The sequence below is a fragment of the Camelina sativa genome, chromosome 14 (assembly GCF_030686135.1).
Source record: "Camelina sativa cultivar CO46 ecotype springtype chromosome 14, ASM3068613v1".
In the NCBI taxonomy this organism is placed as follows: domain Eukaryota; kingdom Viridiplantae; phylum Streptophyta; class Magnoliopsida; order Brassicales; family Brassicaceae; genus Camelina; species Camelina sativa.
The window spans coordinates 16,885,367-16,898,062 of NC_141893.1; the positions used below are offsets into that span (position 1 = coordinate 16,885,367).

General features: G+C 33.8%; 2 protein-coding genes, 1 long non-coding RNA gene and 1 other non-coding gene across 4 annotated transcripts; 3 read left to right on the forward strand and 1 right to left on the reverse strand.

Annotated features, from left to right (window-relative positions):
* Window positions 1-204: 204 nt before the first annotated feature.
* LOC104741903 (uncharacterized) lies at window positions 205-1,607 on the reverse strand. The gene is made up of 3 exons (XR_015579377.1): window positions 1,372-1,607; window positions 840-1,020; window positions 205-564 (listed from the first exon to the last, which is right to left on the reverse strand). It is a non-coding gene; the product is annotated as an uncharacterized LOC104741903 (transcript).
* Window positions 1,608-1,685: 78 nt separating this feature from the next.
* LOC109128776 (uncharacterized) lies at window positions 1,686-2,251 on the forward strand. The gene is made up of 2 exons (XR_002035086.2): window positions 1,686-1,822; window positions 2,062-2,251. It is a non-coding gene; the product is annotated as an uncharacterized LOC109128776 (long non-coding RNA).
* Window positions 2,252-5,082: 2,831 nt separating this feature from the next.
* LOC104741904 (protein DETOXIFICATION 21) lies at window positions 5,083-9,411 on the forward strand. Its single transcript, XM_010462831.3, has 8 exons — window positions 5,083-5,671; window positions 7,021-7,562; window positions 7,970-8,056; window positions 8,234-8,290; window positions 8,379-8,617; window positions 8,703-8,821; window positions 8,962-9,048; window positions 9,165-9,411. The coding sequence occupies exons 1-8, from the start codon at window positions 5,402-5,404 to the stop codon at window positions 9,252-9,254; spliced, it is 1,491 nt and encodes a 496-aa protein (XP_010461133.1). The 5' UTR covers window positions 5,083-5,401; the 3' UTR covers window positions 9,255-9,411.
* Window positions 9,412-9,978: 567 nt separating this feature from the next.
* Window positions 9,979-11,124, forward strand: LOC104741905 (large ribosomal subunit protein uL6z/uL6y). Its single transcript, XM_010462832.3, has 3 exons — window positions 9,979-10,439; window positions 10,539-10,661; window positions 10,852-11,124. The coding sequence occupies exons 1-3, from the start codon at window positions 10,065-10,067 to the stop codon at window positions 10,936-10,938; spliced, it is 585 nt and encodes a 194-aa protein (XP_010461134.1). The 5' UTR covers window positions 9,979-10,064; the 3' UTR covers window positions 10,939-11,124.
* Window positions 11,125-12,696: the final 1,572 nt, after the last annotated feature.

Sequence of the window (12,696 nt, forward strand, 5' to 3'; positions counted from 1 at the left end):
GAAATCAATTATTTAAAGATATTTATTCAACTAACTGTAACTTGTTTATCACATAAGTGGTAATTATGTTTGCTTATTTTCCAGGTGGCCTCTTCCACATCCTTCTCTGCTGATGACACATGAACAGAAGTTACTCCCTATGGGTTATCAATATCAAAGGTGTGCCTCATAAACTATTAAAAGCATATTTATTTGACTTTGCAATCATCATAACATGTATTTTATTCGAGCATATATATATCATCTATTCCAAGTCTAAAAAGACAAAGATGGGAGACATATATGATAGATTTAGAACAGCAAACTATATAAAGAGTAGCAATGTATGACGACAGAAACATGTTAGAAAATTGAGAGGACTTTAGATAAACTAAAAGAACACATGTTTGAGAAAGCAGAAGAAACCTTCTTTTCCAAATAGATGAGCTGGTCTACACACAAACATATTCCTCTTCGTATGTCAAAGTTTTCAATACTCTGAACTGAAGAACTCTCTTGATTATCATCCTCTTTGTTCTTGGTAGAATCGCAGCCCCAAATCTCTAAATCATGTGCTTTAAATCACTACATATGAGAATGCAAAACATGTATTGAAGATTTACATAATTAGTTTTCGTTGAAAGTTTTTTTTTATGTTATTCAATTTGCAGCACAAAATTAGCTATCAATCCAAACCTATTGAGAGATGATCCAAACCTATTCAGAGATGATAATGTCGAAATCCTATCTTTATTCTAGTAGACAGATTAGCCAGCGATTAGAAACAAAGAAGAAATGTTTAAATAAGGGACAAGATCAAATAGACAAATTTTGTTCAAAGGATTAAAAAAAGAGTGAACCTTATGTTCAAAGAAGAACTGAAAACGATTTGTGGCTGATTTAGAGCCAGAGACACACATTGGCGGAATGACCTCGTAAAGTGTTCCATAACAGTGATAACAACATCGTCTCACACTCGACCAACGTCACGACTTTGTCGTCATTCTTTACTTTGGAGAACATCACCGTCCCTCGTTCCATCTATATATTACAAAACGGAAAATATGTAAGTCGAAGGGTTAAGACGTCGCATTTATTTGGAAGATAGAAGACGAAGAGATTTTCCAGAAGACATAAATACAATTTAGGTTAAGAGAAGATGAAATTAGAAATCGTTTTTTCTTTCTTAGAGCTTCTCCAACGGTGAGAATGCTATTTTGAGGTTTTTAAATTTTTTAAGATTATATTTTGTACTTTTTTAAAATAAGAACTTGTGAAAGAGTAATTAAAATTTTGCTCCTCCAATGGCAATGGTGAAGCTTTTTATTGGAGTTCTTAATTTTGAAAAAAATGTTTTTCAAAAATAAAATATTTTAAGTAAAACATAATTACTTTAGAGACAAGCTTGTGCTTGACCGTGGTTTTGATCACAGTCTCGATCGAGCTGTGGCTAACCCCCATTGACTGGAGCAGACCTTGGTTCATCTCCATGAGTTCTTTTATACTCTCTTCTTTCTCTGTAACTGAGGTCCCGTCTTTAGATTGAATGATCGCAGCGAACTCTTTACTTATAGAACCCACTGCGTTGAACACCGAGTTCATCGCATCGGGATGTCTCACCGCTCTCTGTGACACATCAGAGACCAGAGCTTTTGTGTTCCGCCCGACTCTCAGTGGCATGTTGGACTGTCACCGAGTTATCTCGCCTGAGCAGAGATCCGAGGATTTGGAGTTGTACAGTTAGAACAAACCGTATGCAGTGACGGTGTTGTCTATCCCAGAAGGTTTCCCATGGATGATCTTTTCGCCTTCAAAAGCCCATTTATTTAGTAACTCAAGATTGGTAATACTATTACTTACTGGCTTTGACTAAAAACATAGAGAGTATAACATGAGCATTCAAAGTCTAGAACCCAAATCAGATGTGAACAATATAAACTCATGGATCACTAGCAGTTTGCGAGGGTTGGTTAGTTCTGGATCCAGTTAACTAGAGAAACAAGAACTGCTACAAAAAGCATAGAACTTTTGCTAATCAATCTCTATATCGATTCACTTATGACTTCATTCCAATAATTACAGGTTTGGTGATCTCAAAGGAGTAATAACAAAGGAAAAGCTTTTGAAAAGTGATCAGAATAACAAAGGAAACAGACAAGATGCACAACAAGAAACGATCTTTATCTATACATTTCCCAGATTCAAACAACTGATAATTGAACACAACCAACTCTGCAAATAAAATAATATAATAAGCCCTTTTGCTCCAAAACGTGGATCAGATCAAACGAGCATTATTATATAATTGGCTCATACGGATCTGCATTTGAACAAAGACTACACATTTAAACAAAGACTACACAAACGAGGTTTAAAGTGAGGGTGATGAGACCAATCTCCTACTCTCAAACAATGGACAAGACCGGTGGAAACAAACAATATATGCCTAAACTCATCTTCAATCATGGATAATTTCATTAATCCTAAGTTTAATCATGGATAATTTCATTAATCCTAAGTTTAATCATGCCTATCACATAAATAAATTAGGATTTAGAAGAACCCTAATTTCCAGAATCAAATACCCAATTCTCTAAACCTTAACTAAACACTAATTCATACAAACAGAAATAGAAACATATCATGTCAAAGACAATTGTATAAGCTTTGATTTGGTGTTCTGATGGTCGATCTCGCCTTTGCAGAGATATTATCGGGAGAGAGAGGGAGAAGGAAGAAGAAAAATGAGTCGATATAATTTTTTTTTTTTTAAGTATTAAAACATCATCGAACAAGAAGCTGACACGTAGCAATAAGAGGCTCCGAAATTAGAACTGCCTCTTATTCTTTTATGTGTTTTTGATTTACTTTTTACCCAATTTTAACATAAGGGCCCTGCTAAGAGGTCCCGTTGGAGAAACTCTTACACCTTTGGTTGAAGAATGCCACATGGCATCGTTTTTGAACATGTTAGGCCATCTTTATAGAGAGAACATGAGGGTGTTCTTAGCCTAAAAAAAATAGAAAAATAATGAATAGTAGTTTAGAACATTTTTTTTAGTTCTTGATATAGAACTGATATTGGTTCAGTTCTAAAGTGATGTGGCAAGCTGTGAATGGATACAATTTTTTGCAAACAATTTTTCACAAATTAAAAGAGGATTTGATTGAGAATATATGGAATAAATTTGGACATTAAACTATATATTAATTAAATAAAATGTTTGTATGCTTTAATTAAGTAATATGTTTTTTTTTTATCTTGAATGTTTTTGTTGTTTCATAAAAATTTGGTATTGTATTTTGAATTTTAATAAAAGTTTTATAAGTTTGTAATTTAAATTTTATTTTATAAGTTTTTATAAGTTTTAAAAGTTCTTAATTACTAATTTTACATTATTTTCATAATATTTATACTCTAAAAACACTTTAAACTGTTCTCCCTATAAAAATGCCTTCACCATAAACATCGGTCGTATTTCACCGAAATTTTCATCAATTAAATATTAATAAATAATAAAAAAGGAGGAGAGAGAAGGAAAAAATGTGAGAAACGATTCCAAGAAACTTTGAGAAACGTTTTTCAACAGCTGGCAAATATTAATGGCCAAATTTTATTTTTATAATTTAATTTTTAAATAAATAATAATATTAAATTAAAACTATTATAATAATATATATTGAGAGACTTTCATAGATTCTACCGATGCATATACCCTTAGTTTTGGTGACATGGACATTCTTTGAAGGCTCAAATTGTCCTTTTTATTATTAGTAATACTCTTCGATCACATGCGGCAATCGAACATCTGCTACAAATTTCATTAAATAATGATTCCACGATGCAACTCTCCTTGAAACACTCAGGTGAATAAATTCTCTTTAAAATACACAAGACCACAACTTAAGGTTTTGTATGCAATATTATGGAATTTCCCTACACTTTACACCATTAAATCACAAGAAACTGCTAATCCTAGGAATTGAACTTGACACTTGGTGTACAAGCCTCTGAACTCTTGATTACTATGTCAAATAGTTTCCACTTTCTTTTTTCTTTTGTTTTATATTACTAGAAGATATTCCGTGCTTAAAGCATGAGTCAACATTTAAAAAAAAAATATAATATAATAAAAAAAATTATAATATAATAAAAAATTATTGTTATATTTCTTTTTAAAAGTTATTTTGAAATGAAATAAAATAAACGAAAGATGATAGCAAATTCATAATTTGAAATCTTAATAAAATCTTTGAAATCTACTTATTAAAAATAATTTTATTGTCTACTTGGATATAAAATGTTGAAATTCTGATTGGTTACTATTTAAAAAAAAAAGAAAATTAGTAATTTTCATCCATAATTTTAAGAGAGAGAAAATATTTTTTTAAACTAATAATTATCTGTATTTTTAAAAAATCTTAGCTGTTAAATTTTTTTTTTTCAAGTACAAATTAGTTTTGATTTGAATATATTTTTTTACTTTCCTATTTTTTTTTATTTTTGATCTTTCAGCATTTTTTATTTTTAATTAATTATATTTATTTAATTAATTAATTAATCTTAATTAAATTTTCTAATGGTAATTAAATGTAATTTTTTACACATTTTAAGGTTAGTTTCATATTTGTAGTTCCCAATTAATATAGTAGGATATTTTAAAAATGTTTGGTTTATTCCAACTCTACTCTATTTTTGAATTGATCTCCAAATTTTAGTGTAAACATAAAGATCTTTAAATATAAAGAAAAAAATGAAAATTTATATTTTTGAAGATAAAAACAGAAATGGGTTAAAAAATAATCTTACTTCTTTAAGAATTTATATTGGTAAATGTTTCGCTCAAATTTTTGAATTGTTGGATTGAACCATAATGTAAAGGATTAAACAAAACTTCATAAAAACAATAATAAAATACTTATTTAATTTTGAACGATATTTAAGAGAAACATGTGAATTATTTTCATCAAAAAGAACATATTAACTTTTTCTAATTTTGTTTGACTTACGAAAATGTACGGTCAATAAAAATGAATTTTTGATTTGGAGAGTTCTGGATTATCATAATCGTAATTAAAATAAAAAATCTATCGCTCCGAATCTTGGTAGCACAAGAATGTGCCAATAGTATGGTATGCTCCCCCAATGCACGTATTTAAGATACAACTAATTTCTTTATTAGAGTGTTTAAATCTCACTGCTTACTTCCTGCAAGAGGCGTAGACGGCTTTTTCGTTTCCCAATAAAATATGACGAGTAGATACAAAAAAATAAAGAAAAAAAACACGTCAAATAAACACAAGATTGGTTCTCTAAACCAATTCAGACACAAACTCTCTCCTCTCTATCCTTCTCTGCCTTCTCTCTTCTATTTAGTTCCTCATACCCTCTGGTCCATCAGATACAAACTGAGAGTCCAAGATGGCCGGAGGAGAAGGAGAGCTCACGACGGCTCTGTTGAAAAAGACCGTGGAGACTGGCGGAGAAGAGGATGAGTTGGGGATGAAGGAAAAGGTGTGGATTGAATCAAAGAAGCTATGGGTTGTGGCGGCCCCGGCGATCTTCACGAGATTCTCTACGTTCGGAGTTTCAATGATAAGTCAAGCTTTCATCGGCCATCTTGGCCCAACTGAGTTGGCCGCTTACTCCATCACCTTCACGGTTCTCCTCCGTTTCAGTAATGGTATCTTGGTTAGTATCCCATACTTCAATTATTACTCCGTATTTTTTTTTTTTTTTTTTTTTTTTACTGTTATGTTTGATAAAATAAAATAGTACTACTAGATTTCTTTCAACACACTACATCGAAAACTCGCATCTAGTGGTCATCCTATTACTGACCATTAATAAATGAAATACAGGAGTATGTTTTTTATTTGTCATAATGATTACAGATAGCTTTTCATTAATTTTTCCACGGGATTGTCTGACAACAAATGTGTGGGAAAGTGAAAACAGAAAAAAAAAAAACAAAAGACCTTGTAGGAAAATGAATCTGATACGTCTTTTTTGGTAAAGAAATTTCCTTTTTTCTTACAAATGAGAAAACTATCAAATTCTTGCAAAACTCTATACAGTACAATGATGACGGTAAAATATGTATTTGATTCGTGCGAATGATAATAAGAAAAGACTACTAATAATATATCCCTTTTGACAGAAATTTGAAATTACGTATATCATGTGAATACTAACAGAAGACACTGCTTGTAACATGTGGTGGTTTCTTGTCAACCACACATATCTATTTACGTAACACAAGACAACTACATACCAAGTTCGTAGTATCTTCTTCTCCTATCGTAACATGTGGTTGGTTTTTTCTTGGAAATTTATCGAATTAAAAAGTAGGTTGAATAGAATTTTAAGTTCAATAGTATAGTAGAAATTGAACGTATTTTCTACAAAAGTTTAAGATATATGTGACTTTTATACTATAACGTTGGAAAAGTACTGCAGTATATAAATTTGTGGGTCAGCGAGTTTGACAAGATTCATTAGCAGTCCACTTCAGAGGCCTAACCACTTTCTTCCCTGAAAATAAAGTTTGACACATGTTTTCATGTTTTCATTAGAGAAATCCAAAAATCCCATCATATCAAATTTTGTCGAAGCTTTTCTAGCCATATAATGGACGCCATAAAGATCCAAATAGTATTGTAGAATCTAAGTATTGTTGAACTCATTCTTAAATTTAAAAGCATTGAACTCAGCACTTATGCGAGAAATCACAAGAATATACTAGTATTCTTAACTAAAAATCATTAATTCCAGCTATTTATTCCGCTTAAAAATTTATGTAAAGAAACCAAACTTACATTAGATAAGGTTTTAGACAATACGGTTTTAGAAATCAAATCATCAGGTTGAAAACGTTCATAAAACTCATTGAAAGTTGGTTCGATTATACAACTTTTTGAGGATTTTGTTTCGAATATATATGTTATTTTGACAAACTTTTATTATGAACCTGTACAGATGTCTCAACTTTGGTTGATACAACTCTTTCTAACTATTATGTAATAACTACCGTAATGCAGCTAGGCATGGCCAGTGCATTGGAAACACTATGTGGTCAAGCTTATGGAGCCAAACAAAACCATATGCTCGGGATCTACCTCCAAAGGTCATGGATCGTCCTCACAGGTTGTACCATTTGCCTCATGCCCGTCTACATCTTCTCTGGCCCTATTCTTTTAGCCTTAGGTCAAGAGGAACGTATTGTCCGTGTGGCTCGTATAATAGCATTGTGGGTCATAGGCATCAACTTTTCCTTCGTGCCTTCCTTCACTTGCCAAATGTTTCTCCAAGCTCAGAGCAAGAACAAGATCATTGCCTATGCGGCTGCTGTCTCTTTAGTGGTCCATGTCTTCCTCTCTTGGCTCCTAATGGTTCATTTTGATTTCGGGATCACTGGTGCTATGACCTCGACGCTAGTTGCGTTCTGGTTGCCTAACATTGCACAGCTCTTGTTCGTCACATGTGGTGGGTGTAAGGACACGTGGAGAGGGTTCTCTATGATGGCTTTCAAAGATTTATGGCACGTCTTCAAACTATCTATGTCTTCCGGTGGAATGCTTTGGTAAGCGGCCTTCTTTTAAAAAAATATATAGTGACACAATTTCATATTAATACCTTTTCCTTTCCTATTTTGTTAGTTAAAACACGAGATTGGTTTCCACTTGATGCATCTACGTGGTCATTGACTCATTGTATTAGTTTTGTGGCTTCAGACCAAATAAATTAATAAGTTTAGGAATTAATCCTAGCTTAACGTAGTAAATTCGTATAAAGCTTTTTTTTAAATGTAGATGAGATGAAGTTTCCAAATTAGTATGAGTCAAGTCAGAACCACATGCTCTTTGAGCTTTTTAAGTTGTCAGGAATGACTATTCTCGTTTAAAATAATTCTACTCGTATCATATTGAGAAATTTTAAGTATTACTATTATATAACGTTTATTATTTTTGTGGTGGTTGTTTTGAACAGCTTGGAGTTATGGTACAACTCGATCTTGGTACTACTCACTGGAAATTTGAAAAACGCAGAGGTGGCTCTTGATGCACTAGCAATCTGGTATATATATTAACAAGAATTGCCTTCTTCTAGTCTCCATAGCCAATACAATCTCCAAACACACATCTATACATTTTATTTCCTTGACTCTTAAAGTGAAACTATGGTATAAGTAAAAATAGATAGTAATATGTAAAGTATTTATAAAGCAACTCTTATATACCAACTTTTTTATAGCCTCAACATAAATGGACTGGAGATGATGATAGCACTTGGGTTTTTGGCAGCAGCAAGGTGAGAATAGATACATATATTGATTTTTGTTTCTTTAATGTTAAGATATTTATTTTCTTCTTTGCAACGTAACTATCTCTATTTATAGTGTAAGAGTGTCCAACGAGCTGGGTAGGGGAGATGCAAAAGCAGCCAAGTTTGCAACGTTGATGGCGGTTTTGACATCACTCTCTATAGGAACAATTCTATTCTTCGTATTCTTGTTTCTAAGAGGAAGAATTTCCTACATTTTCACTACAAGTGAAGCTGTCGCCGCAGAAGTTGCCGATCTTTCTCCACTTTTAGCCTTTTCCATTCTCTTGAACAGTGTTCAACCCGTTCTCTCTGGTATACATATAAGTTTTCTACTTGACGCATGATATTGATATTATACCGATACTTAAATAAGTATGTGTTTTTTGAACCGGAACAGGAGTTGCGGTTGGAGCGGGATGGCAAGGATATGTTACTTACGTTAACCTCGCTTGCTATTACATTGTTGGAATTCCTATTGGGCTTTTCCTTGGTTACGGGGTTGGTTTGCAAGTCAAAGTAAGTTTCATTTTCCTTACAAATTTTAACATGTTGTTCTCCTTCGTTGTCAATGGTCTTGGAAACAAAAATTTGTAAAGGTACCAAAATTAACAATTTGAAAATAACATAAAATTATTTATTTTTTCTCTAAATTTTAGGGTGTATGGATCGGAATGATCTTTGGAGTATTCGTTCAGACTTGCGTGCTTAGCATCATGACTCTGAGAACAGATTGGGATCAACAGGTTAGTGTAAAGAATATGTTTTTGTAGCTAGTTATTCTCCAAACGTACAAAATAATTAGGTTGGCCAAGCAAGCTATGTTCTTGGACCTTATGCTAAATCTTGCTACTTTTTCTAGGTATCTACGTCTTTGAGAAATCTAAACCGGTGGGTTGTACCAGAATCTAGAGATGCAAACAAAATTTCATCAGAGGAACCGAATAATTAGTTTGGATTCTGGAAATTCTCATTAGAAATATCATTACTCTTCTTTTCAATGTAACTTTGTTCTAAAAGGTTGTGAAGAATATCACAATTCACAAGTTTGAGTTGATTTGATGTCCTCGTAGCTAACTGTGATAAGATGTTCATTTTTGGATTAACAATTCAAAGCTCAACAGAAAATTAGTGTTTATATCAAAAAAAAAAAAAAAAAAAAAAAAAAAAAATACATATATGGTTAGAAGTTAGAACTTAGAAAGGGACAGTAGCCTTCAACATGAGTACATGACTCTATGCTTTATGTCCCAGAGCACTCAAATATGATTTAATATGTTGGACAATTCGTTTCATCATCCAAAACAACCGACAATCTAAATTACCATCATTTACGATTACTATGAACTTAGTTTATATTATATATCCTCTCAATTTATCGTTTTACATCAAAATAAATTACAAATTTTGACTGGAATTTTCGAAACACATTTTTGATAGTTATGAAAATTATATTTATGTACCAAAGTTTCATTTTAACACCGAAACTACAGTTCATAATACATCGAAGTTACAAAATGTCATCAATTAGCCTAATTCCAACCCTGCTCACCCGGCCGTGGGCTTATTGATAATAATTTTTTATAGTGGGCTTATAGTGGGCTGAAACATTTATCTAGGGTTTCCGAGTTTTTTTTCCTCTACCCTTTAAAAGCCGCCGTCGATTCATTTTTCTAGGGTTTCAGCCTTTGATCAAACCAGAGAGAGCGAGAGAGTCGTCAGTGAGAGAGAGAGAGAGAGAGCAAAACAAAGGTGGGAGAAGATGAAGACTATTCTATCTTCCGAGACGATGGACATCCCCGACAGCGTGACCATCAAGGTTCACGCCAAAGTGATCGAAGTCGAAGGTCCTCGCGGCAAACTTGTTCGCGATTTCAAGCATCTCAACCTCGATTTCCAGCTGATCAAGGACCCCGAGACTGGTAAGAAGAAGCTTAAGATCGATTCGTGGTTTGGATCCCGCAAAACCAGTGCCTCCATCAGAACCGCTCTTAGCCACGTTGACAACCTCATCTCCGGTGTGACCAGAGGTTTCAGGTACAAGATGAGGTTCGTGTATGCTCATTTTCCCATTAATGCTTCCATTGGTGGTGATGGCAAGTCTATTGAGATCCGTAACTTCCTTGGCGAGAAGAAGGTTTGTTTTTTTTTTGTTGATCTGATTTTTCATGTAGATTTAGGAATGAGATGTTGGAAGGTGAACTTTATTTAGAAATGTGGTTATTGGAAATGATAGGTGAGGAAGGTAGATATGTTGGATGGTGTGACCATTGTTCGATCTGAGAAGGTGAAGGATGAGATCGTTCTTGATGGTAATGACATTGAGCTTGTGTCAAGGTCATGCGCTTTGATCAACCAGGTACGTACTACTCTCTTTCACTAGCAAATACAATTAATGGTTCTCTTGTGTGTAGTTTGTGTGTTAGATAGTTGACATACGGAATGGTTCATAAGCTTTGGCCCTAGTTTGCATATTGTTGGTGTATCTTAGGCTTTTAGTGATATGGAGATTTGTAAATTGACAATGGTTGTTATTTTGTAATGTGCAGAAATGTCACGTAAAGAAGAAGGATATCAGGAAGTTTCTTGATGGTATCTATGTGAGCGAGAAGAGCAAGATCGTTGAAGAGGAATAGTTTTTATCAATCATCATAGCTCCATTTTCTCTATTTTGAATGTTAGTTTCTGTGTTATGGATTAAATCCTCCCTTGTTGCAAGACTCGGCTTATCTCTTGTTCTTTTTTTTTTTGTTCGAGATTTTATTTACTTATTCACAAGTTTTGGAAACAAGCTATCAATCTTATTTTACCTATTCAAATCATCTCGTGTGGTTTTGGGATTAATTTAATTTTGGAAGAACGGGTTGTGTATTGAATTGATTCCTGAGTCATAGATCTCATAAACCCTCCTAACTTGAACCAGAGTTCTTGATTAACCCAAAAGCTAGGAACCATAAATGATCTGAAGGCACTAATGTTGTAACACAGTACAGACTCCTTCCTTAATCCCATATTCAGAGTGCATCATTGCGGTCCCGATCTCTGCGTTAGCTTTTACTTCAGTATAGACACTTTGTTTTTGATTTGGTGATCACTTCCCCCCGTTCTACACGATAATATTTTGCTTACAACTTTCTATGATTGATTCAACTCATACTTCGTTTAGATCTTCGTTTCACTCTGATGTAATCGTTTTAAAGTCGAAATCTGATCATCGTCCTCTGGTTTGGGGTTTATAGTCTTAAGATTATGGCAGAAGGAGAAGAGACTCAACCACTTGTTGTTGATAATGGAACTGGAATGCTCAAGGTGAGCTCCTTTTGTCTTCTTTTTCTCTTCTTACTAACTTGTTGATCAAGTCTACTTAAACCTGTTTCGATCAGTGATATAGGCTGGGTTTGCGGGTGATGATGCACCAAGAGCTGTATTCCCTAGTATTATAAGGTCGTCCTAGGCATCCTGGTGTTATGGTAGGAATGGGACAGAAGGATGCTTATGTTGGCGATGAAGCTCAATCCAAAAGAGGTATACTTACATTGAACATGGTATATTTTGTAATTGGGATGATATGGAGAAGAATTTGGCGTCATACGTTCTACAATTAGCTTCATGTTGCTCCTGAAGACTATTCTGTGATTCTTACTGAAGCTTTTCTTAATCCTATAAAGCTAATAGAGAAGATGACTCGGATGATGTTTGAGACTTTTGATGTCCCTGCTATGTATGTTGCTATTCAAGCTGTGCTTTCGCTTTATGTCAGTGGCCATACAAGTCTTTATATATAGGGAATGTTAGGTTGATGCGACAGATTTTGTTTTCTTCAGCTATTGTGTTGGATTCAGGTGATGGAGTTAGTCACACGGTTCCTATATATGAAGGCTATGCACTTCCTCATGCTATTCTCAGGCTTGTTTTAGCTGGAAGTGATCTTACTAATGCTTTGATGAAGATCTTGACAGAGAGAAAGAGAGGGTACGTGTTCACCACAAGCGCTAAGAGAGAAATTGTGAGGAAGTATAGTGTATGGATTGGGGGTTCCATCTTGACTTCTAGCACATTCCAACAGGTATTGTAAATTCTTTAACCGTGTTGATGCTTCAGTGATCCACACGAAGATAGTGATGTTTGGTTACCTTGTTCTAAAATGCAGATGTGGATATCAAAAGCAGAATACAAAGAATCAAGGCCAGCCATTGTTCAAGGAAATGCTTCTAGACAACCTCTTTATGTAGCTTGCAGTTTGCATTTTTTTTTTTTTTTTTAGATATAGGTAGATAATTTTGAAGAAGCTTTGGCCACCTTACAAAATAGTTTTAGGAGATAATGAATTGGAGATCGAAACTCTAGAAATGGAAACACGAACGTTGTGGGGTTGTGGATGAGAAGATGATTCA